We start from the raw sequence: 27048 nt of genomic DNA on the forward strand, positions 1-27048 counted from the left end.
CTAAGCCCCATGAATAATCTAGCAGCTGAAATACCTCAAGCTCCAGACTGAGGAAACACTAAGGCAATTGTTCTCAGCCTGCTATTATCTCAAATACAATTTAGTATGGCATTACTAGAGTTCGTTAATATACTATATTCCTTTTGTAGCACACAAGAACTACAGAAGGAAATAGGTATGCATTCAATTTCAATGACCAAAATAACAGTTCCATGTAATCTTATTTTTGTTTGTGATTGAAACACATTTTATTTGTGAACACACCTAATATTTCTTCATTGTTAAAAGAAGGGCTGTTTGAATGGCTGAAGGACATATTGACAAAGTTCTTTGTTTATCAATACATTCACAGCAACTAGAATACTTTACATGAAGTCAGGGATAGTTATGAACAACCAAAAATGAACTCCAAATATGTGCAACTCCTGTATGTAGCAGCTTTGTCATAGGAAATACACAATGGTGGTCGAGGGTGGGAAGGGTCTTAGTAGGAATTTTAATCCTGGCCTCTCAGCACTGGGTTCATCCATTGTCTTCCACCCACCTTCTACCTTTCTTTCAAATGCAAGTAACTCCAGAATTAACATCAAATTCCTAATAAGCCCTTACTGACAAGTATTTCAAAAGAGAAAAATTTGGCGTACTTCACAATTTTGTCTTGGGCCAGTCAATTCTACATAGTTAAAAAGAGGCCTTTATGTTGTTAAAAAGATTTTGAAAATAAACACATTCTGAGAAATTCATTTTGAGTATGTAGGTTCCAAAAATAACAGCTAATAACCAATTTATAAAAAGAAAGAAAGTATCACATATGTTTAACTCTATCTCCTCTTAAAGATACCATTTTATCTGTGATTTAGGAATTGGGTGGCTAGAATGCCTAAGGTGGGAAGGGAAAGGGGAAAGGTAACTGATGTTTTATGACAGGAAAGGAGCCTAATGCCCAAACGCCTAACAAAAATTCCACGTCCACACTTTTCCCTCTGTCATTTCAAAGTCACAATGCTTAAAACAATGGCAACTTTGAGTTTTCAAAGGCTTACAATTTAAAAATAAGATTTACCCTTAGGTTGAATGGTCAAATTTTCTCAGTTAAATATTCCAGAAAGGCTTGCTTTTCTGGTCTTTATAAAATAATTCAGAATCTAGGTTTGAATAAGATAATTTGACTGCATTAGAAGCTCATCCTTTCTTTAAAATACTCTTGTACTCTCAAAGGTACTTTATTTTTATCCTAATTGGCAAGAATATTAAGTGCTATTAAACTGAAATAAGCCATACAAGTTTTGAAAGACTATTTTAATTACAAGTTAATAAATCATTGCTAAGATGAATATTTTAAGACATAAGAATTCCTTACCTGTTGTACAAATTTCTGATCAATGTATCGCTTTGCAATGCTAGGCTGGAAATCAGGGCTCTCCAAAAATCTTAAGAAGAATTCATATACCAACTATGAGAGAGAGTCAAATGAAAGTTAAAATGATGCCTGTAAAACACTACCCTAAGTTATATCAAACCAAAAATATGGCTCCCTTACCAACTACTAGGGAGATTTCAGATCTCATTAGAAAATATAACAAGTTTTAATAGTTTTAAAAAAAAACAATGTATGTTCACAATTGGGTCTCCTAAGCTGGTAAATCTGGAGAATTGTTTATTGCTTTGTATCATTCATTAAAACGTTAAATTACAGGAGCTAGAAAATAAAGATGGTGTCTACTAAATATTAAGACTGTTTTGCAATCTGTATTTGCTGGTACATATTCTTTCTCCAGTGGACTACTATACTAAACTACCTCAATTTAATCTTCCAAGTTTGTTAAATACAGGATCAGAAATCTCCAGATAAGAGTAAACTAGATCATAAGGGGCAGTGTTATCAATTACAATAAAGAAAAACTTCAAGTCTTAACATAAAACTACAGTGGTAAAAAAATTAAATCGAGCAGCATACCTTATCCACACTTGAGAAATAATGAACCCAATTATATAAATACAGGGCTCAGGAAGGAATGTCTGTGCACCACAGATAATAAACTGGAAGTCATAGCAGGCCTTCTACTTACAAAGTGCCAGGATCTTAAAAGCGATAGCAAATGTTCACTTGCTACCACAAATCACTGAAGTACTTTTCAGTTCAACTTGCCTCAATTACACCTACAACTGTCTTTCAAGGAGAAAGGCAAATGCACTAAAGTTTTTTTTTTTATTATAACCTACCAGCTATAAAAGGTAGGAAAGCAAGAATATAGCCTAAAATGTGCCGTAATTTATTAGCTATTAAACTACACATCAATCTGGCACCCTAAAAAAGAAGGTTAGATCACAAAGTAAAAATAGTCATTCAATAAACTGTTAGGTAGCCAGTTAGGCCACAAATAGAAGGGAGAAGGAAAAAAAGACTGCCAACGTACCGACCTCACAACATACTAAAAAGCATTACCAGGTTTGGGCCCTATCATTCACCCACAGAATAACACATTTTTACTACTACAAATTCAGTAATGTTCCAAGGCTAACAACAGTTTTGGGATCTGAGTAAATACTGTTTTTATTTGATGCATCTTTGTCCAACTATGCAACAGGAGTGACGCTTATCTGGTCTAATTATTATGTAACTTTTATGTTAAGAATGAATTAAGTATATAACAAGAGCAGGCTCTGGCTGGTGTGGCTCAGTAGATTGAGCACAGGCTGTGAACCAAAGGGTTGCTAGTTTGATTCCCAGTCGGGGCACATGCTTGGGTTGCAGGCTAGGTCCCTGATGGGGGGGGGGGCGGCGTGTGAGAGACAACCACACATTTATCTCTTCTTCTCCTTCCCTTCCCCTCTCTCTAAAAATAAATGAATAAAATCTTTTAAAAAAAGGATATAACAAGAATAGAAGTTGATGTCAATTAAGATTTTATTTATAAACTTCTAATCAACCAACTATACAGATAGATAATTTGCTTTGGGGTACACACTACAAGTGATCAGAGTCCTCTGAAGAGTTAGTAGTCTCACAGATTGCTCTGCAGTTTCACTGGCACAACTTGCTCAGTGCCTATTTTCATGTCCAATACTAGGCTACTGTGATAGAATAAAAAATACATATTTGGCCCTAACTGGCGTGGCTCAGTGGACTAAGTGCTGGCCTGCAAACCCAAGGGTTGCTGGTTTGATTCCCAGTCTAAGGCACATGTCTGGGTTGCGGGCCAGATCCCCAGTAGGGGATGTGTGAGAGGCAACCACGCATTGACGTTTCCTTCATACTCCCTCCCTTCTCCTCTTTAAAAAGAAATAAAATCTTAAAAAAAAATACATATTTGATCTTCATCCTTGGTTACTGGCACAAAGGTCCTAAAACCCTTGGAATTTCCTGAGTGATAAGGGGTGAAACAATCTGTTGTTATTCACAATAAGCCCCTTTCAGCCATACCTGAGTTTACACTAATAAGGTGATTCTAGAAGGATGGAGACTGGTTACAGGACCAACCATGTGATTAGTGCTGGGACTTTCAGCCTCAACCACCATCTCCAGGCAGGGGAGATCACTGGAGATTGAGTTGACTCGCCAACAGCCAATGATTTGATTAATCACGCCTACCAAAGGAACCACTACCAAAGTCCTGAACAAAGGAGTCTGGAGAACTGGGATGGTGAATACATCAAGGCACTGGGAGAGTGGTACATGGAAGTTTAAGCCCTTTCTCCATACTTTCACCCTATGCACCCCTTCCATTTTGCTGTGCCTGTGTTGCATCTTTTATAATAAACTGACAACAGTAAGTAAATGTTTCCCTGAGATGCGAGTCATTATAGCAAATTCCTGAACCTGAGAAGTAGGTCCTGGGAACCTGCCCAGATTCATAGTTAGTTGGTCAAAAGTATGGGAGCCTCAAACTCGTGACTGCCATGTGAAGTGGGGGGCAGTCTTGTGGAACTGAGCCCTTATTTAATCTGTGGGGTCTGTGCTAACTCTGGGTAGTTATGAATAAGTGCAGAGAACCGGAAAATTTCTTAGTGTGGAAAATCCACGCATTTGGTGACAGAAGTGTGGTGGGTAGAGAAATAAGTTTTCATTTAGTTACAAACAGCATGCATGGCTATCAGGCACTGTACAGTTCCAAAAAGCTCCTTCACTTGTTAGGTAAGACAAAAACAAAACCATAAAATGGTATATACACAAAAATTACATCGCACAGATTATGAATGAAGGAGCCATTTAGAAGAGGGCCGTAACACTGGGGAATAAGGTCAGTAGGAAGAGTTTGGAGGACACGCAACTTAAGCCCTGCATTTAGTAAGATTTTGGATAACCCAAGAAGAAAGAGGAGGGCTTTTATAGAAAGAAAGGTAGGACATGTCTTGAGAAGAAAATGGTATAGGGTATAGATGAGGTTATGCGATCAGAGACTCGGAATCTTTATGCAGATACCCAGTTCGGCAGAAGTTAAGATGAGACCAAGTTTAACAGGAGTCAAGCATAACATTCATTAGCCTATATATTCTACCTCTCCTCTTAAGATCTGTGTCAGAAATACAGAGCTTAAGGCTTAACAGTTTTAAGAGTAACAGCATGTCCTTTGGGAGACCTATACAACATCAAGCTCCACATAGAAATGAATCCTCTAAATCACATACACAGTAGAAACTTGTGCCTACCATAGTTTGCATATACACCATTTATCTGACAATGAGCATTAAGTGACCAGTCAACATTAGCAGCAATTATGCAGCCAACTTAGCACCACTGAAGAGATGACAACTTATCTAAATACACGCAGAGCATTCCCAAACAGAAGTAAAGGAAACCCTCGTGATCGACAGAGCTAAAAATCTTCAGTATGGCACAATTAAGACCATGCTTCTATAAAATTGCACCCTGACCCCACTCTCACTCTTTATACCCTTATACTGCATTACCTTCTTCTAGTATTTATCATACCCTGACATAGTATTATTTATTTATCATTTATTCTTTTCCACTAAAATGTAAGGGATTTTGCTTGTTAGTTCAATACTTTACCCCCAATATTTAGAAAAATGCCTGGAACACAACAGATGCTCAATAAATATTTACTGTAGTTATGGAAGTTTCTCAGTGTTCTATATGAAGAAATAATTTGATCCAAGAATCTAAGAAACAGTACTACAAAGACTAGATACTTTCAGAAATGGATTCAGTTCCCTAATAAAATAGCAAACTTCACATGTTCAATGTATGGTTGGTATTACTATTTCGGTAAATAAACAAACAAAAAAGAACAAAACTCCCTAAAACATGAAAGATAAAAGCATAAGGAATGGTGGATAATCTTGCCATCCTACTCAGTATGACCATGTCTTTCCCAATGTAGTTAACACATACAAAATTTTGGTCTTCATCAATAAAAGACTTTAGAAAAAGGTACAACAGAAACTAGAAAAGATGGTTAAAGTATCTGAAAATAAGATACTTTACAAAAAGCTGAAGGAACTGGAAATGTTTGGCCCAGAGAGGCTGAGAAGCAACTTTAGTGATCAAGTACACAGAAGGTTCTTTTTAAGGAATATGGTGACTGAATGTTTTCCAACCTCTATTAAGAGGAAACTAATTTAAACAGATTTTTAATTGATTTAATATATGAAACAACTTATGTAATAATCAACATACTCTTAATGAGACAGTTTATGTTAAGTGCCTAAAAACATTGCCTGGTACATGATAAACACTACAAAAATCTTAGTTCCCTAAAAATCTGTTTTTTTCCTCTGTAATTTAAAAAACCCTGTGGCAGGCTAACCTAACGCCCATTCCCTTCCTCCTGCCTGTCTCCACTACTGAAGCTGGAAAAACTCAAGACTCACCCTCATTCCGTCTCACAGCTAGAGGAACAGAAAAAGGGAACAGAGGATGGAAAGAAGAAAAACTAAGAACAATCCAAGAGAATGAAGAAAGATTAAAGAAGTGATTTTAAGAGAGAGATACAGAGCCAACATGTGAATAGCAGGCAGTCCCAAAGAAGGAAAGCAAAGCAGTGGAACAAAAGAAATATTAAAAACTATTACTGAAGAAAATGTTTCAGGAATAAAAATGGACTTCTACAGTAAAGAGTACTATTCAGCTGGAGAAATTTACCTAGAAAATCACCACTTGTGTACATATAGTCCAGTAAAGTAATTGGCCATTAAAGGGAAAATATCCTTTAGGTGTCCAGGCAAAATGCCGAGTCTTTATAGAAGGGAAAGAAAATCAGACTGAAATCAGAAGACAATAGAATAACATATTTAAGGTACTTGAGGAAAAATATCACCCTAGGATTTTACATCAAATTAAGTTAATCTTTAAAAATAAAGGCTATAAAGACAAACTGCTATTCAGCATGAAAGAACTCATGGAATAATGTTCCCATGAGCTCTGCTACTAAAGATTGAGCTCCAAATTACCAAGAAATGACTGGAGAAACTCTGACATAAGGAATTATTGTGAACATTAAATATGTTATCTATAGAACTAATAACAAGTGATGGGCATAAAGGTGACAGGGTAGCATACAATTAGTTACATGTTCTAACTGTGTGTAGGTATCATACAACTCTCAAAAATACGGAGTTGTGGGAAAGGATGGAGAAGAGTATATGCAAAGTAGAAGCTTCAAAGTGCCATATAGGTATTTACTGTGGAGTGAAAGTATATTAACTTTACATTACATGCTAGGGCAGAAGGAATTGGGGAAAGGGCTATTTGCTAATTTCAGTATTGTTCATTCTAGGGAACCAATAAAATAGCTACAAAAGAAAGAACTAAGGGTCTCATAAAAAGATATCAATATAAAGGTAGCAAAATACCAAAAGTAATAGCATTTAAGAAAAAAAGGGGAGAGCAAAAAATAGTACAGTTTTAAAAACTGTGCTGGGTTCTGTGTATATGTCACCCCACTCAATCTTTATACAACCCGGTTTTACCCCAATTTTATAAAGGAGGTTACAGAGAAGTAGCTCACCCAAGAGCATACATGTAGAAAAGTAGCAAACTAGGATTTCAGTAGAGGTCTATCACCAGATTCATTTCCATTTCACCATGCTTTGTAATGTTTAATTCTCTAGTTAGAATGTGTATATATAAACTTTTGTTCCATTTAACTAAGGCACATCTGTATGTGTATAATTGTATCTTTAGAAACTGATTTATGAGGTCTAAAAAAAAAGTGATGACACTGAATTATTTGGAAGGTCTAATTTATTGTTGTTAAAATGAAGCTGAAAAGGTATGAAGTAAATGTCATAAGAATTTGTATTGGTTTGTCCAAAAAGTCCACCAAGTTTTTTCCATAGATGGCTCTAGTAACGCTTAGTTGTCTTTAACTTCATTTGAAACTATTCTGTTAGACTGTATTGTGACAGCTGTCATATCAGCGTGCATTTTAAAAAAACATCAAAATTGGTGAATTTTTGTACAGTCATTTTAATACTGAAGATAGAAGATATGCAACATTTTTGAAGTATTATGCTTTATTTATATTATTTCAAGAGAGGTAAAAATGCAAGAAAAGATTTGCGCCATGTATGGAGAAGGTGTTGTGACTGATCGAACGTGTCGAAAGTGGTTTGCGAAGTTTCTTGGTACTCTTGACATTTTGGCCAAATAATTATTTGCTGTGGGGCTATCTTATGCACTAGAATACGTTTAGCAGCACCCCTGGCCTCTATCCACTAGAAAGTCACTACTAGGAGATAGCTGACATACTCAAGATATCCACATCAATTAAGTTATTAGTGAAAATGAAAAATGTGTCTCTTATGGAAAAAACTAAACAGACTTTTTGGCCAACCCAATATGACAATAATACCATAAAGGAGGGAATGGAGATATACTGAACCAAAGTTTTAAAAATTACTGATTTCAAATTAGTATTCCAAACTAGATTGTTTTAAGATGCTAATTGTAATCCCCAGGGTATCTACTAAGAAAATAAGTGAAAAACTATAAAGAAACATGGGAATTGAAATAAAATGGTACCCTGGAAAATACCTAGTTAATGTAAAAGGCAGTAATGGAGGAGCAGAGGAACAAAAAAGACATAAGACATACAGAAAATGACAAAGTGGAAGACGTAAAGCCTGCATTATCAGCAATTACATTAAATGTGACTGGATTAAACATTCCAGTCAAAAGACAGGTATTGTCAAAATTGATTTTAAAAAACTATGATCCGCCCTGGCTGTTGTGGCTCAGTGGATTGAGTGCAGGCCTGCAAACCAGGGGGTTACAGGTTCAATTTCAGTCAGGGCACAAGCCCAGGTTGTGGGTCAGGTCCCCCAGTGGGGGGCTCATGAGAGGCAACCACACACTGATGTTTCTCTCCCTCTCTTTCCCCTTCTCTCTAAAAAATAAATAAATAAAATCTTAAAAATAAATAAAATAAAAAAACATGATCCGACCACATGCATTTACAAGAAACAATTCAAATTCCAAGAATCAACAGACTAAAAGAAAAGAATGGAAAAGATGTATCATGCAAAGGAGAACTGAGTGGCCATACTAATGCCAGATGAAAGAAACACAGAAACTCTATTTTAATAGTTCTAGCGGTAACAGCCATCCATAAGGAAGATACCATATAACAATTATAAACATATGTAGCTAACAACAGGGCCACCAAAATATTTGAAGCAAAAACTGTTAGAACTGAAGAGAGAAGTACACAATTTAACAGTAATAGTCAGAAACTTCAATATCTCACTTTCACTAATGGTTAGAACTAAAGGGAAGATTACTAACAAGGAAATAGAAGACTTGAACATTATAAACCAACTAGATCTAAGATTTCTACAGAACACCCTACCCAGCAACAACAGAATACACACTCTTCTGAAGCACACATGAACCATTCTCTAGGAGAGACTGTATGCTAGGTCATAAAATAGGCCTTAATAAATTTAAAAGGATTGAAAACATTCAGAGTATATTTATTATCCAACCACAATGGAATAAAATTAGAAATTAATAACAGAAATGTGGGAGTCATGAAAATGTAGAAATTAAACACATTCAAATAATTAATAAAAAAAGAAATCACAAGGGAAATTAGAAAATATTTTGAAATGAATGACAACAAAAACACAACACACCAAACTATGGGCAACAGATGTTAAAACAAAAACTTGTACATGGATGTTCTTCACAGCTTTAAGCACAATTGCCAAAAAGTAGAAACCACCCTAATGTCCATCAACTGATTAATGGATAAACAAAATGAGGTATATCCATACAACAGAATATTGTTCCGCCATTAAAAGGAATGTGGTGATACACATACAACATTGATAAACCTTGAAAATATTATGCTAGGTGAAAAAGCCCAGATACAAAAGTTCACATACCATATAATTCCATTTATATTAAATATCCAAAACAGGCAAATCCAGAGCGAGAGTAGATTAGTAGTTATGAGGGCTGTGAGTATGGTGGAATAGAATGTGGCTGCTAATGACAAGGGAGTTTCCATTTGGGGAGATAAAAAGTTCTGGAACTAGATAGTGGTAGGGGTTGCACAGCATTGTGAATGTACTTAATGCATCTGAATAAGTACACTTGAAACTAGTTTAAATGGTAAGTGTATTTTATCACAATAAAAAAAGAAAAGCAACATTTTTGGGAGAAAATAATGTTAAAAAGGTATTACAAGTCAAATCTTTTAAACAGACACTCAGATCTTAAGGAGTCATGATTTCAGCAGAATATCATAAATATAAAAACTGTCAATACATAATTATGTTCCATACTTGTATGTGAGGCCAAGAAGCCTCAAGTGTGGGTTCATCCTCTTCTGGATCAAAATCTGGATTATCGCTTGGAGGAAGGGTACGGAAGATATTAGCACTGATCTGTAAAGAAAAATAAATTTAGATTTATGTTCTTTGTTATGTAATTGAATTCAACAATGCAAAATGCAATACTTACTTTATTTAAGAAAAAAGTTAAATTGTGGCTGAGCTTAGTTTAAAAAAAAAAAACCTATAAACATCTTCAAGATATGAAGAAGGCAGGCATTAGTTTTTGTCTGACTTCTTCAGACAGCAAACTACTGAAGATTACAGATTACCTCTGAATTTCTCTTCACTCCGAATTTCTCTTCCTTAAATTACAAGCTGTTGCCCTGATCGGGTGGCTAAATGGTTGGGCATCATTCCTCAAAGGAAAAGGTTGCCAATTCAATTCTCAGTCAAGGCACATGCCAGGGTTGAGGGTTTGGTCCCTAGTCAGGGCACTTACTGATATTTCCCTTTCTTTTCTCCCTCTCTTTCCCTCTCTCTAAAGATAAATACAATCTTTTTTAACAAATAACAAGTTCTTTCCAAGTTTTTCTTAAAAAAAAAAAAGTAGAGGAACAGAGGGAAATGTATTGGGGTAGGGGAGCAATTTGGAAGCATCAAGCTCCTAACTCTACCTTATCCCTAACTTGATTCTTTTCATTTTTCCACAACTTCCCCTATATTCTAACCCAGCCATTTACTTATCTTAAAACCCCAAATTTGGTAAAATATCTCCATTCTTATATATACATACCACACACTAAGGAAGAGGAGGGAAGGAACAGAATGTCTTCATTGCTATTATGGACAGTTTAAAATACCTCGTGATAATTTATTTTACTGTATTTCATCTATTCTGAGCCTTTTAAAAAAGTTAATCTCTGAAATCAGGAAGTGCTTTGAGAGTTTTCATTTTAGATTCAATGAAATACAGTATATATATTTCATCTTTCACATTATCTCAGTACCAAGGTAAACTACATATCCTTTTTCCCTAGTAAAGGACAGATTGTGGTCCCAATTCATAATTCTTTGAAGAATGATGTGCAGGCTAACAAGTCAAATGGTTTAGTTTAGTCAGCAATAAAGGCATACTTTGCTGGGCTGGTCATTTGAGATAAACTATTTGGGGAATAGAGGACGAGACAAGGGGAATGTAGTAGTGCAAAAAATTTCCAACTATTCTTATGAAGTGGCATCTCTGGTAGGCTAAATAACTGCTAACAGTCAATTACTATAATCATAAGACTTAGAGAGTAATAACATAGAATTTGACATGCTAGAAAATTAACTATATATAATATACCAAAGATTTGAATTTTAAAGGACTAAGTTGGTGAGTTGACTTCACTATTATCTAAAACCAATATCCACAAGCTGAATCACACACACCTTCTTACTTGGGAAAAGAAATAAATCCCAAAATGTATTAGTATATAGCAATCACAGAATAATATGACTCAAGTATTTGAGTACTTTCAATATCTAAGCAACAACTTTATAGAGATAAAAATAAAGTATCTTTCCAAGGACTTTCAAAATTCCTGAGTACAAACCATTTGAAATCAGTGGAAACACTACTGTGAATGTTGCTGTTCTCTCTGAACATTTTTTAATGATAAACACAAAATAAAAAAAAAACCCAAATAAGCAGCCTATCAATATTCACTATTTATATTTTCAAACTGTCACCTTTGACTGTCTCTGGGAGTTGAGAAAGCCAATTTCATTTTGATTAATGTTCTATCGCTAACCTTTAAAAATTTTTAAAGCTTTTAATTTTTCCAAAAAAACCCCACCAAAATTTCTTAAGTCCTTTTAACAAGTCTTCTAGCACAGTGTGATAAAAGAAAAAACCCATGTGGTATATTAGGGTGAAATTTAACTTTCTACACATTTGCTCTTCCCCCAGAACATGTATTAGCAAGGGGATGGAAATGAAGGCAACTCTAAGTTATACTTGCTATAACCTTCGATACCCTGTAAACATTTACACTTAAATTATGGACTCTGACTCTCTAATTATTTCAATTGATCTTCCTTTATTTTGTTAGTATGCATACAAAAATCTTAAACAAATATCTACTCTCTGATGAAGAATAAGGCTGAACTATTAATAAACAGTACCCTAATCTTCAAAAAAGTTGGCAGTATTTTTCATATCACATATTGCAAACATTTATATTATTTAACTTCTGAAAAGTCTTGAGTTTTAATTAAAATTCAAGTATTATAGGATCTACAAACATGGTATTAAAAATGTCCTAAATAAGAATTTTTTAGATCTGACTTCCTTCCCCACCAATGAAATGTGGAGAGACTCTTGGTGTTCCAGTGGTCTTCTCTTCTCCCTTTAGCCCTTCTCTCTTGGTGACTATTCAGGCCCATTGCGTTAATTATCTATCAGTATGTATAATCTTGAGCCTACATCTTTCTCCTGAGATCTAGATTTGTACTACCCAATATGGTAGCCACTAGCCATTGTGGCTACTGAATTCCCCAATTATAATAAGCAATACCAACATCACTGAAATGAATGGATAATCTTTCAAATGGGCTATTTTAAAAAACATTCTGAGTCCATTAATTATTACAAATTTATTAAAAATAAGTCTCGCCCTGGCTGGTGTGGCTCAGTGGATTGAGTACGAGCCTGCAAACCAAACAAAGGGTCATCAGTTTGATTCCCAATCAGGGCACATGCCTGGGTAGCAGGCCAGGTCACCAGTTGGGGGCACGCAAGAGGCAATCACTCATTGCTGTTTCTCTCCTTCCTTCTCTTCTCTTCTCTCTAGAAATAAATAAAATCTTAAAAAAATAAAAAAGTCTCACCCTGACTGGTAGGGCTCAATGGGTTGGGTGTCATCCCACAAACCAAAAGGTTGCCAGTTCATTCCTGGCCAGGTCCCTGCCTGGGGGCACATGCAAGAGGCAACCCATTGATGTTTCTCTCCCTCTCTTTTCTCCCTCCCTTCCCCTCTCTCTCTAAAAATAAATAAATAAAATCTTTAATTAAAAAAAGATCTCATTAATTCATAATTACACCTCAGCTATTACTTGAATTTATATAAATCTGAGGAACATAAGTCTAGAAGCTTACCATTTTTACTATATCAGAATACGCTGATTCAACGATTACACCGCGATTAGTTGAAACATACTCAACCAGTTCATTCAGTGTTGCTCTTTTAATTTCTTTGCTCTTCAAGTCTGAAACAGAGTCCATGAAATCAAACAGTATACAACACTGTTGCAACTTCTGACAGAAGAGCTCTTGTTGTTCATTTGAAGTGGCATCTATAAATAAAAAAAAGAAACTTAGAATTAACCTACTCAGAAGTTACCTTTATATGCTTATTAATTTTATAGAAGCTATTCATATACATAAAACTTCGCTCAAAAATCTAGTGAGAAATTTACCCATCTAATCACATCATTCTTGACAGAAACTGAGATTTATATGGACTCTTTCTTCTAACTACCCACAATCAGTCATAAATACCATTGAGTCTGTATATTTTACATATCTGGAATCTCCCCCCCACCACCACTTTTTTTGTCATTTGCACTGCCATTTTAATGACTTATCATCTCTCATCTAGATTACATAAATGGTAACCTAACTACTCCTCTTGCCGGTGCCATAACCATGACTACTCCTCATTCATTCTGAACTACCTCAAAAGCTAAAATCTTGCTAAAATGAGATCTGGCCATACTCAGCACTTTTCAAATATCCTCCAGAAACTACAGATTGAAGCTCAAACTCCTCAAGACTGCATAAAGAATGCAGCTGCCTACTGTCAAGTCATCTCTTGGTACCTTCCAGCATGCCATTTCACTTTGTTAAACCATACTCCTGGCAATTTCCTGGAAAATTTACACTTTTTTCTCCGTCTTGAATGCTCTTCTCCCACATTCCCACCCTGGGAACTGTCTCCATTTATTAAGTTTCAATATAAGCATATTCCCCTCTCAGAAGCTTTCTCTATGGCACTGAAACATTTGTTAATCCACTTTTATCCAAATTTATCAAAGGTGCCTATCTCTATTTTAAATTTATTCTGCTACATGGCAATAACACCCCTAGAAAATACGAGGCCCCTAACGACAAAAAAACAAGTGTTATTGTTATCTATCTCCCCCCCTCCCTCCCCAAGCTCCCTTTGTCTTGCTAGCACAGTATCTGGCACATAATAGACATTCAACAAATGTTTATTGTTTTACTTCTTACTTATTACAAAAATATGGGCACATTATATTGATTTGATTCTAACAAATGCATTAAATCCTTTTGTTTCCAACATTCAAAAAATAATTCTGAACTTTCAAATCTGTAAACAAAGACTTTCACTTAGTTCAGGTATTTAAATTTGTTGTACTGAGATTACATTTTTAAAAATCATATTTCAATACTGATACTTAGCTCATTATATACAAAGTATTCCTCCATTCAAAACAAATACCTACTTTACATGAAGATAAAGGTAGGTATCTTCATAAAAATGATAACCTAACCAAAGGTGCCTATGCTTTTTAAATTCTTAGGGGACAGGAAGCTAGTGAAATTACTACGCAACTGTATTCAAGTAACTGTCCTTAAAGGTACTGTGTAGATAAGGTACTGTGCTAAAATGTAGCAAGTCAGATATCCTAAACTCATTTTGACTGGTCAATTTTATGGAATGATAATTTAAAACAATTTTTTACAATGAAACAAATGTGGGTATTATAAAGAATGACAAAATTTATATGACTTCTGAAGTAAAAATATAAAGAGTCAAAAGTTTTTTATTTAGGATCACCTTTAATGAAACTGTTCTAAAGTGGGAATGTTTTAAATGTATCCTTTATAAAAAGGGCATTAAATTTGCTGTGATTTTTAATAGCAAGTTAATAACATGTTAAATAGTTATCTTTACCCCAGAACTAAACCTCATTCTATAGGGGTTCAGAGTGAAGAACATCTGGCATACAAACTGCATAAAACCTTATTAGTCATACCCTCACAAATTCACTATCCTTGCTCGTCACAAAATGATCATTAGTCATTCGAAGCAGAATCAGCTATTCTATGAGAAGTCAGTTGTATCCCAAATGGCCTTTTTCTTAAATCCTCTAGGGGCTTGCCCCTCAAGTTAAAATGGGGATATGCACTTAATTTCAATTAATAAATGACGTCCACTTAAAACTGGTATTGAGTTGATTTCAATTAATAAGTAGATGTCTGCTCAATACTAAGTTTTAAAGATTTATTTATTTTTAGAGAGAGGGGAAGGGAGAAAGAGAGGGAGAGAAACATCAATGTGTGGTTGCCTCTCGAGCACCTCCCACTGGGGACCCGGCCGGCAACCCAGGGAATGAATTGAAATGGCAACCCTTTGGTTTGCCAGCAGGTGCTCAATCCACTGAGTCACACCAGCCAGGGCTGCTTAACACTATGTTTTCAAAACTAGAAGATGGACACCTCTGCTTTTTGTAAGGTTCCAAATTAGGCTAAACTTATTAGACTAAGTGTGTATTACACTAGAAAGGGGTGACTATTTGAGCTGTAAGAATCCTCAACTCATATTGTACAGGAAATCCCCATAGTTCTCTCAGTTACTAACTAAAATCCTTATTTAGAAAAACATCTATATTCCTATTATATGGCTTTATGTCTTTATTATAGTGTGTGTATGTATATGTCTACATATAATTAAATTCTATTATAATGATGGTTTGGGGAAATAGGTATCATACCTCTAGAAGTTAACTCAGTTCTAACAGTCTTTAAATATTTCTTTAGCTGTTTTTCTCATGTTAAAAGCAACACAAATTCATAAATATCCTATTTTAATATGTGATAGCCAGTCCTATTCTCTCTTTCCTCCCCCTACCTCCTCCTCAATGTGAAATCTCTCCTTTTCCTGTTCTCCAAAGGACATGCCTTTGTTCATACTCTTTTCCCTCCCTGAAATACCTTACCAGATTTTCTCCTGTTCCCAAATCCTACTCACTCTTTAAGAATAAACTTAAATCTCATTACTCACAAAACTTCCCTTAGGTAGATCAGGATACAAAGATCCCTTTCTTCTCTGAACATCTATAGTACTCACAATCTCAATCACAGAGTCAAGAGAGTACTAGTTGGGAGAACACATTAGTATCTTGAGGTTTGTATTTAACAAATATTTCTTTTATCACCTCCACCCCACTTCCCCAAAATACTGCAGATTCCTCAAAGGCAAGGATCACTCACTTATCAGGGTTTCCTTTTCATTTCTTATACATCTAGCATAGGATATAAAAGGGATTAAAAAATATGTGATGCTTAAACACTAGATTTAAAGAATAAAGAGTATATACTGAAAAACAGGCTACAGAACAATGGAAAGTTCAAATTTGGTGCTGGATACCAAAATGGCATAAACAGTGGATTATTACATCATGTCTATCCTTAAGAATTTATAACAATGACCATTTTTATCAATAACCTACCTTCTTGGTAGATTTAAATGGATCAAATGAGATAATGATCATGAAGGTAGATGCATCATGTATTTCAAAGTGGAATACAAATGGAAAGCATTTTTTTCTTACACCACATGTTAGCAGCCTATGGCTAACATGTTAGAAGACACAAAATGATTTTCAGACAAGATTGATAAATAGTCAATTCAGAAACATGCTACATGAAAAAAAAAGTTTCTTTTCTGGGCGCCTAATTCTTATGTCTTTTCTGGAAAGAAATTAATGTTTTTCATAGCTTCTCTGTTTAGTAACCCATCTCTTAGCCTAAAGATTTACTGGTATTTGAATTTGTTTACTCTCTTCCAGAACTACATCCCAGCATTACCTAAAGCTTGGGTGGGACAGGTCATATCTGGATTTTCCCAAACATTAGAAATATTTAGAAAGAAGTTAACATTTCGATTCCTTTGAAAGTGCTGAGTTAAAATAGAAGTTTTTCAGATTATATCCAAAAAAAACCCCAAAACACTAATTCAAAAGAACATAAGCACCCCTATGTTCACTGCAGAATTACTTACAATTGCCAAGATATGGAAGTAATCTAAGTGTCCATCAGTGGATGAGTGGATGAAACAACTATGGGACATTTACACAATGAATACTACTGGGCCACAAAAAAAAAGAAGAAAAATGTACTCTTTGCAATAACATGGATATAACTGGAGAACACTATGCTAGTGTGATATAGCTAAGTGAAATAAGCCGGTCAGAGAAAGATAAATACCATATGATTTCACTCATACGTGGAATCCAATGAACAAACTGAACTAACAAGCAAAAGAGAGACAGACTCATAGAGAGCAGGATGACAGCTATGGGGGGAGGTTAGGGGGTGGAGGGATCAAGCAAAAATGAAAATGGACTCATGGACAACAGTGGGGTGACTGCAGGGGAAGTAGGGTATAAAGGGGATAAATGGTAATGGAAAAACACAATTAAAAAATAAAAGCTAAAATAAAAGTTTCCAATCCTCAATTATTTTTATTTTTTTTATTTTTTAAAGATTTTATTTATTTATTTTTAGAGAGGGAAGGGAGGGAGAAAGAGAAAGAGAGAAACATCAATGTGCAGTTGCTGGGGGCCATGGCCTGCAACCCAGGCATGTGCCCTGACTGGGAATCGAACCTGCGATGCTTTGGTTCGCAGCCCGCGCTCAATCCACTGAGCTACGCCAGCCGGGGCGCAATCCTCAATTATTTTTAGATATTAAAGAATAATCTTTTTCTAACTAACCCTTCCTGTAAGTACATGTTCTATTGAACAGTCCACTGTGCTACATAATAAATTATAATACTACTAACATTAGTGTTTGCTTCATGCCAAACATAATTCTAAATGTTTCATATGTGTGAATTTATTTAACTTTCAAAACAGTCCCTTGAGGTTAGTTCTGAAAGTTAGAGATGATTTCCCATTCTCAAGTGGGAACGGTACAAAACATAAAATAATAATGCTATCAGTCAATAAATAAATGTAAAAGTTATTGCTATTTACAATATAGACAGGGCCGATTCTCTACATAATCTGGAATTAAAAAGAATTTGAAAGTACTTACAAGAGTAAATGTAAATAGAACAATTAAAAATAAAATCATAATTAAAAGCAGGAAAGTTATAGAAACTACAAGGTTTTTGACTGCTATTATTTTAAGTACTTTTTTGTGCTGAGTTTCTTGGCAGCTAAGGTGAAACAGGTGTAGAAGAGTAGACCAGATTGTAAAAGGTTAAATGAGAGAAGAAGCTACTGTTATCTACACCTTTGGATGGCTTAGTTCAAGACACGCAACGTTTTTATACAGGTAAAACATTTTTAGGATGGTTATCCTAGTAAGAAAACGTGATGATGACAGTTTACATCATTAAAAAGATTGTAAAATATTTTGCAGTTGTAAATGTTTAGTATGTCCCAAATCTTAGGCACCTTTCTAAAACATCAGTTACACTGAATTTTCTCCTTAGAAAAAAAAAGTAATTTTGATAGGCTGAAAAAAGATCAGACTATGTTCTGGCTATATTTCACAAATATAAATAAAAATTTGTGAGAAAAATAATGCATAATAATTGTATCCATTAAATGTAAAAAGCACTGACAGTATCTACACAGGCCACTTAATGCTGCAGCTTCACCGTTACAGGAATGCTTGCAAATGATGTCTGCCATACTCCATGATGTTTCAGTCTGGCAATGTCTTACATTTTGGCAGCAATGTCACACATTGTTTTTACTTGACTATTTTTACTAGGCTAATGTTGATTATCCATTTGCCATTTTCAATGTGAATAATGTCCATTCTGATTCTTATGGTGATAGGTATTTCACTGAGAGGTTTAAAAATAAAAACACTTCTGGAAACACACAAGTTCAAAGGAAAAATTCAGAACACCTTACAGTATTACATCACACAGCAACTGGAATGGTGGATGGTGACAGTGTCATTGTTTTTGCACCAAAGTACAACACAGTATCTGTTTGCTCAATCACCTACAAATTTATTGCCAAAAACCCAAAATTTTTGTTGGAGCAGTTTAAATCAGGTCTTCTTGAAATGATGACATGTATCTGTTTCAAGGGATACTAATTTCTTCTGAAATATGTAAATGTATCAGGAGCAAATAAAGAATCCATATTTAAAATCCTAGTGACTGCTATTTGAATGAAGAGGAAAACCCCAGCCTATACATAAACCTGTTAGTAAACAGGGTCTGGCACAAATAATACCCCCTTTTTTATTACAAAATCATAAGCATGTAACTCTGTAATATATTAATATCATACTCAAGCATACCATATGACATTTTAGGTGAAATGTTCAAATTAAAACTATAAGTTATTACACCCATATTATTACCCTACCAACCATACTCAAGCAGATGTTACTCCTGCCAGACCCTGTATTTTGACCTCCCTAAGTATTTACCTAGGAGCAATTCCAACCACTAATTAGTATCACAGTGTATCATATTTGACAATTTTAGAAACCTTAAGCCTATATGTTGCTTAAAGGAAACTTTATTACAACTTAAGGATATTATATAAGGATGAAATACCAATTTACATTTATTTTTTCAATAACATCAGAGCTAAGGATTTACTAAAAATGCTCTTCTAAAAATATTAATGACTCCCCCGTATAAAAGCTCAGCATGAAAATTATAAAAGATACAAGAACACTGCAAAAGCAAGTAATTTTATCTAAAAAACAAATGTGCCTTGCTTTGAAAAATATATCTTTAAATCTGACTAGAAGATGAGTTTTTTTAAGTGCATCTTAATTGTCTTCTATTTGATTATGACTGAAATTTGATCCCACTAAAAAGTTCTCACCACTTTAGAATTCCCTGCATGGTCTTCTGCTGAGTGAGACCTTTCATAGCCCAGATTTAACACAACTTTTGAAACTCACAAAGCCCAGGTAGGTCATCCCTACTTATTTCTAAATTCTTAAGTTTTCTTCAATAAGCAAACTTGAAGATGTATCTAGCTTACACTTCAAGAAATACAGTTTTAAAAAACTATTTTTCAAAGTGTGGGTTGCAACCCATTCCTGGGAAGATTGTTTTAGTGGGTCACAATCAGAAATTTTAAAATATAAAGTATCAGCATATTACATGTAAGAGTATTATTTCATAAACTATATCTGAGTACTGAGTTATAAAATAAAATGTTTCTCAGTATAGTTTGCACTCAAAAAATGTGTGAGAGCCACTGCTGTACAATATATAAAGTGTTGTTAAGATGCCACACTACACTGCATGCCTAAAATCACAAAGTAAATCTGCAATGAACCTGGGATTCAAATCACCTAGAATGCAAGAAAAAGTGTAAGACTATGTCTTTGAAATATCAACTGTTCCTTTAATAGCTTTATTTAAAATCTTAAGAACTCTACAATGCATATTACCAGTAGTCAAAAATTCCAAATTTGTTTATCTCCTCCCCTTCACTCCAGAATAAGAGAGGAGACTTCTGGTCAAGAAGGCAGGGTGCGCAGACATGGCTTGCCTCTCTGCACAACCACAACAAAATTACAACTGAAATATAGAACAACCATTGCTCAGAACTGAGAGAAACCGAGTTGAATGGAAGTCTGACAACTACAGAATTAAAGAAATCACACCCATCCAGACTGGTAGCAGGGAAAAGATGCAGAACAGGCTGACCCCACATCCACATGTGGAGGATAAAAATTCGTGAGGGATATCTCGGGAGCGAGGAGGCCCAGCCCAGGGCTCCAATGCCAGGTGGTAAGTCCCCACAACTTCTGTCTGCAAAAACCCTCGGGGATTGAGTCAGTGGAAGAAACTTCTGGAGCCCCAAACAGTTCCTCCTGAAGAACCCACACATAGACTCACCTACTCAGACTCATTCCCTCTGGGCTCTGGCACCAGGGTGGCAGCTTGAGAGGCACCAGTGGTGTGCAGGGGGAGGCTGAGGTTTCTGGCATAAAGGCAGGTAGAGGCCATTGTCCCTTCTCTGGGCCCTCCCCCAACAGGGCCAGCAGACTGTTGCCAAATCTAAAATTCCATCAACCTTGCTAATGCTGTTTGACCCACCTTGTGGATCACCAGAGACTCGCCCCACCTAAGCTGCTTTTCTGTATGAATGGCTCATCTTGGCTCCTGCTACACAACTTCTAAATCCTCTCAAACAAGCAGCAGCTGGTCTCAGTGAGCCCCAGGCCCAGAACTAGCTGCCTAGATTCACCGCTTGGCTTCACCTGGAAATCTCCAAGCCCAGCACAAGTAGCAGCCATCTCAGATTGCTTTATAACTCAGACAGGGTGGCCCCATACAAAGCACAGATGGGGGCTGATACTGACCTGCAACACCTGGGAAACCCTACGGCCAGCACGCCCAGTGGGCAGCTATGGACCACATTGGAGCCCCACCACCCTGCCCCTGGTACAGCTGATCCTCTGTGGAGGGTTGTGTTAAGTGGTCACAGCCAATCCTTTCAGCTGACTAGCCTGGGAAAATCCTTCCCATTGATCTGCCAATAGCAACCATGGCTGCACTAAAAGAGGAAGGCATATGCGCAGCCCACACGAAAGGCGCACCTCAAGGATCCAGCTTGAGTGATAGGGGATGTGTCACTGGACCCTACAGGACACCTACTGCATACATTAGGCCACACTACACCAAGACACAGAATCAAAGCAACTCCACCTAATAATACATATTAACAGACTTCTAGCCAAAATGTAGATGAAAGTAGATCTACTTTGCCTTGTCACACAACCGAAAGAAGGACAACAAATTTAAAAACAAAAAATAATCAGAACTGCCAGAAAATGGAACTGTATGGAAGTCTGACAACCAAGGAGTTAAAGAAGAAACATTCATTCAGACTGCTAGAGGCTGGGTGCAGTGGTGTGGCCCTGTAGTCCCTGCTACTCAGGAGGCTGAGGCAGGAGGATCACATGAGCCCAAGAGTTCTGGACTGTAGTGAGCTATGCCAATCAGGTGTCCGCACTAAGTTCAGCATCAATATAGTGGCTTCTTGGGAGCAGGGGGCCACCAGGTTGCCTAAAGAGGAATGAACTGGCCCAGGTTGGAAACAGAGAAGGTCAAAACTCCTGTGCTGATCAAACTGGTAGGAGGGGTGGAGACAGGCAGCTGGAGTGGAGAGGATACATGGCAAGGTGGCAGCTGGTGGACCAGGCAGTCCCACATTTGTGTGTGAATAAACCAGGAGGAACAACTGGGGAGCCACACAGACCAACCAACCAAGGGCTACAGTGCAGGGAAATAAAGCCTCAAAACCTCTGACTGGAAACACCTGTGGGGGTGGTGGCAGTAGGAGAAACTCACAGCCTCACAGGAGAGTTCCTTGGAGAGACCCCCAGGGTTCTACAATGTACATAAACCCACCCACCTGGGAATAAGCACCAGAAGGGCCCAATTTGCTTGTGAGAAGTGGGGGAAGTGACTGAAAGATGGTGAGCTGAACAAGCAGCATTATTCCCTCTGACCCCTCCCCCACATATAGCACCACAACTTAGCACATGGGTTGGCTCCGCTCCTTAGAATGAAATAGGCACTCTGTCAGAAAAAACTATGGCCCAAAGGAAAGAACAGATCAAAGCTAAAAAAATAGAACTAAGCAATAAAGAGATAGGCAACCTATCAGATGCAGAGTTCAAAACACTAGTAATCAGGATACTCACAGAAATGGCTGGCTATGGTTGCAAAATAGAGGAAGAAGTGAAGGCTATGCAAATTGAAATAAAGAAAAATATACAGGAAACCAACAGCGAAGGGAAGGAAACCAGAACTACTAAAATCAATGATTTGGAGCAGAAAAAAATAAACATTCAACCAGAACAGAATGAAGAAACAATAATTTTAAAAAGTTAGGAGAGGCTTAGGAACCTCCAGGACAACTTTCAACATTTCAACATCCAAATTGTAGAGGTGCCAGAAGGAGAAAAGGAAGAGCAAGGAATTGAAAATGTATTTCAAAAAATAATGAAGGAGAACTTCCCCAATCTGGCAAAGGAAATAGACTTCCAGGAAGCTCAGAGTCCCAAAGAAGTTGGACCCAAGGAAGTACACACCAAAGCACATCATAATTACTTTACCTAAGATTAAAGATGAGAGAATCCTAAAAGCAGCAAGAGAAAAGGACAATTACCTTAAAAGGAATGCCCATGAGACTATCAGCTGATTTCTCAAAAGAAACCTTACAAGCAAGAAGGGGCTGGAAAGAAGTATTCAAAGTCATGAAAGGCAAGGACCTACATCCAAGATCACTCTATCCAGCAAAGCTTTCATTTAGAATGGAAGGGCAGATAAAGTGCTTCCCAGATAAGGTCAAGTTAAAGGAGTTCATCATCACCATGCCCTTATTATATGAAATGTCAAAGGGAATTATCTAAGAAAAAGAAGATGATCAAAAATAGGAACAGTAAAATGACAACAAACTCAAAACTATCAACTGAACCTAAAAATGACAAAAGCAAAAACAAACTAAGCAAACAACTAGAACAGGAATAGAATCACAGAAATGGAGGTCACATGGAGGATTATCAGCAAGGAGCGGGGGGAGACTGGGGGAAAGGTAAGGGGAATAAGAAGCATAAATGGTAGGTACAAAATAGGGGGAGGCTAAGAATGGTATAGGAAATGGAGAAGCCAAAGAACTTATATATATGACCGTTGGATATGAACTAAGGGTGGTGAGGAATGCTGGTGGGAGGGGTGTTGCACGGTGGAGGGGAATAAAGGGAAGAAAAAAAAATGGGACAACTGTGATAGCATAATCAATAAAATATATTACAAAAAAATAAACACAGGGAGACTGCCAAAACCAGAAGACAAAGAAACAGTGCCAAAAGGAAAGAATAGATCAAAATTCCAGAAAAGAGCTAAATGAAATGGAGATAAGCAATCTATCAGATGCAGAGTTCAAAATACTGGTCATAAAGATGCTCAAGGAACTTGATGAGGACCTTAAGAGCCTAAAAAAGATCCAGTCAGAAATGAAGGATACACTAATTGAAATAAAGAATAATTTTGAGGCAAACCACAGTAGAGTGGATGAAGCTGAGAATCAAATCAATGATTTGGAACATAAGGAAGCAAAAACAACCAAACAAGAAGAAAAGAGAATTTTAAAAAATGAGGATAGTGTAAGCAGCTGTGGGACAACTTTAAGCAATCCACCATTCACTTCATAGGAGTGCCAGAAGAAGAGAAAGAGCAAGAAACTGGAAATCTATTTGAAAAAAATAATGAAAGAAAATTTCCCTAATTTGGTAAAGGAAATAGACATGCAAGTCCAGGAAGTACAGAGTCCCAAACAGGATAGATGCAGAGAGGACCACCCCAAGCCACATCATAATTAAAATGACAGAGGTTAATGATAAAGAGATGAGAGAGGGCTTATGGGAGAATAGGTGAGAGGTGAGGGGATTAAGAAGTACAAATAGGTAGCTGGAGAATGGCCATGGGGATGTAAAGTACAGTAGCCAAAGAACTTACAGGTATGACCCATGGACATGATCGGGGGAATCCCCGAGGGAGTGGGGGTGTAGGGGAGCAAAGGGGGATATATCAGGAGAACTGTAATAGCATAATCAATAAAATACAATTTGAAAATAAAAAGAGTAAACAAGTAGATATAAACCCACAATAACAAAGAAAATAGAAGAATGGGCCCTCAGGCAACGCACTTCAACAAATTTCTGGAAAACTCAAAATACATGAAGAAGTCTTGCCCTGGCCAGGTAGTTCATTGGTTACAATGTCACCCTAGAACACCAAGGTTTCGGGTTTGATCCCTGGTCAGAGCACATACAAGAATCAACAAATGAATGCATAAATAAAGTGGAACAACAAATATCTCTCCTTTCCACTCTCTAAAAAAAAATTAAGTTTTTTTTTTTAAATACATAAGCAAATGGCAAGTGACAAAACCCAAACAGACAAAGTCACCTCCTAGACAGGGAATTGCAGACAAGGCTCCTAGAGAATTCCACATTAGAAAAGCCTCATGAAATAGAGGATGGGATTAAAACACGAGCTGAAAATAGGGTAATTATATACATCTGTGTGCAACTAAACAGTCTACTACCCCACTCCAAAAGATAGTCAAACACTCATACTCCAGGCCAATGAAAGAAAAAGGAAGGTTCTTACCTAAAGAAACTGCATAGTCCTAGAGAATCATAGATACTAGCTTTTACCTAATCCCTTGTCCAATTACTCTAAAATAAGGAGTCAATATACCCCCCCTCCTACTTCTAAAGTGATGTTTTTGTTCACTCATACATATTAATAGAAAAAAGAATTAGCAGGTATTCAAGGAAAGCCTATAACAAAGAAACCTAAACAAATAGGAAGAAATAACCCCAAACAAAGGTATAACTTATCACTGTGACATTACAGATGCCCAAGAGAAGTCTAAAAATTTTCAGAACAAATAATTACAAAAGAACCAGAGGCAAATATCAATCACATTTTTTATCAGCAAGAGTGACACCAGAAGACAATGTGGCTATGCCATTAGAATTCTAATGCCAATCTAGAACTATGTAACTAGCTAATGATATCGATAAAACATTTTGTTCACTAAGGGCATTTTCAGACCAGCAAATGCGTACTAGGGAACTTGAGCACCTTCACGACCTTGCTTAGCAAATTACCTGAGGATGTGAAGCAGCAATAAGGGAAAGAAAAAAAAGGAATGGAATCCAGGAATAGGAAAGCAATCCAGAGAAGCAAAAAAGGCCTAGAGAGCAGGAGAGCAGCCGGGCCATTTAGAGCAGGAGGACAAAGGCCACATGAGACTATTCTCTACAGGAGGATGAACAGGATATCCTATCTCAGGGGTGTCCAACCTTTTGGTGTCTGTGCCACACTGAAAGAAGAGTTGTCTTGGGCCACACACTAAATACAATGTGACATGTAATCACAAAAAATTTCATAATGTTTTAAGTAACTTTTAACGATTTTGTGTTAAGCTGTATTCACAGCCTTCCTGGGCTACATGTGGCCCACAGGTCGCAGGTTGGACACCCCTGTATATGGGTATCTGGAGGGGAAAAAATTGAGAATATGTTAAACGTATAAGAAAAGAAAGAGACTCAATTAGAAACTCCATAAAATACTTAAAAAAATCTACATAAGGAAGGAGATGTAGTAATACATAGCTCTGAAGTCTATACGCAGTCATAAAACACATAAGTCTTGTTCACTTTCAACTTTTAGAACCAACTTACAACTTACAGAAAACTTGATTATGGCTATAGAAAATGTTACCAACCTTAAAAATGTAACAAAGATAACTAAAGTTGAAGGTGAAAGGAGAGGAGGAGAAACTGAGGTGTACTACCTTTCCAATTCACTTCCAATTAATCCTCCCTTTCACAGCCTATAATAACTGGTATTTGAAGTTTCCTGAATGGTCCGTTTGCACATGCACTGGTTAGAATGCACTCTCCCATCATTATTCTTCATTCTCTTCAGGAGTAAATAAAGACAGTGCCCACCCAAACACTATCCCATAAGAAAAAACTTTAGCCAAAGGAATTCAAGTCTACCAGGATCATTAAACATAACCATACCCCCTGTTATGAGATAGAGAATCAGGCAGGATATTTTAGTATAATACTGTTAAATATTTACAAGACTTCCCTTGTTCTCAACCCATGCTTATCAAGTGTAATAGTTTTAAAACTTGTCCACAAATTATTTAACATCCACTCTTCAAAAGGTGGAGTTTATTTTTACTCATATGAATGTGGGCTAGACTTAGTGACTTGCTTCTAGGGAACAGAGTCAGTTATTTCAGAAGTGATGGTCTAATTCACAGGTGGCAAACACAGGGGCCGAGGGCTGAGTCTGGCCCTCCACCTTGTTTTATCTGGCCCAGCACCTTCTTTCCACTGGGCAGCAGCTCCGAGCTCTAGCTTAACTGGTAAGGAGTAGTTCCATTTATACAGTCCTAAAATCACATTCGGCCTTTTGAAGGCAACAGTGAGGCTGATCTGGCCCCTGGTAAAAATGAGTTTGACACTGCTACTCTAGTTCATAAAAGTGAGGCTACATGACTTCCAAGGGTGATTTCTTCTGAAAAGATCCAGAGTCACAAGAGTTCTCAAGGTTCACACAATAAACCAAATGAGGAAAATAATACCTATGTAGTTGTGCACACAGCCTGGATGACTATACTGATGCATTTGATATTAGCAAACTTTGTAAGAAATTTCAGAAGTAAAGTTGTTTAGGAAAATATTGTAAGGACGTTTAA

The 27048-nt window shown here is 36.6% G+C and overlaps 1 protein-coding gene across 1 annotated transcript in view; it reads right to left on the reverse strand.

Annotated features, from left to right (window-relative positions):
• Positions 1–27048, reverse strand: part of PPP2R5A (protein phosphatase 2 regulatory subunit B'alpha) — a 67038-nt gene that overhangs the window by 19123 nt on the left and 20867 nt on the right. The window contains exons 2-4 of the mRNA XM_045838754.1: positions 12884–13080; positions 9754–9855; positions 1361–1453 (exon numbers count right to left, since the gene is read on the reverse strand). Coding sequence (XP_045694710.1) covers positions 1361–1453; positions 9754–9855; positions 12884–13080 — 392 coding nt within the window. The remainder of the gene's footprint in view (positions 1–1360; positions 1454–9753; positions 9856–12883; positions 13081–27048) is intronic.

The sequence above is a fragment of the Phyllostomus hastatus genome, unplaced genomic scaffold (genome assembly GCF_019186645.2).
Source record: "Phyllostomus hastatus isolate PE091 unplaced genomic scaffold, TTU_PhHast_1.1 phas_contig_283, whole genome shotgun sequence".
In the NCBI taxonomy this organism is placed as follows: Eukaryota; Metazoa; Chordata; class Mammalia; order Chiroptera; family Phyllostomidae; genus Phyllostomus; species Phyllostomus hastatus.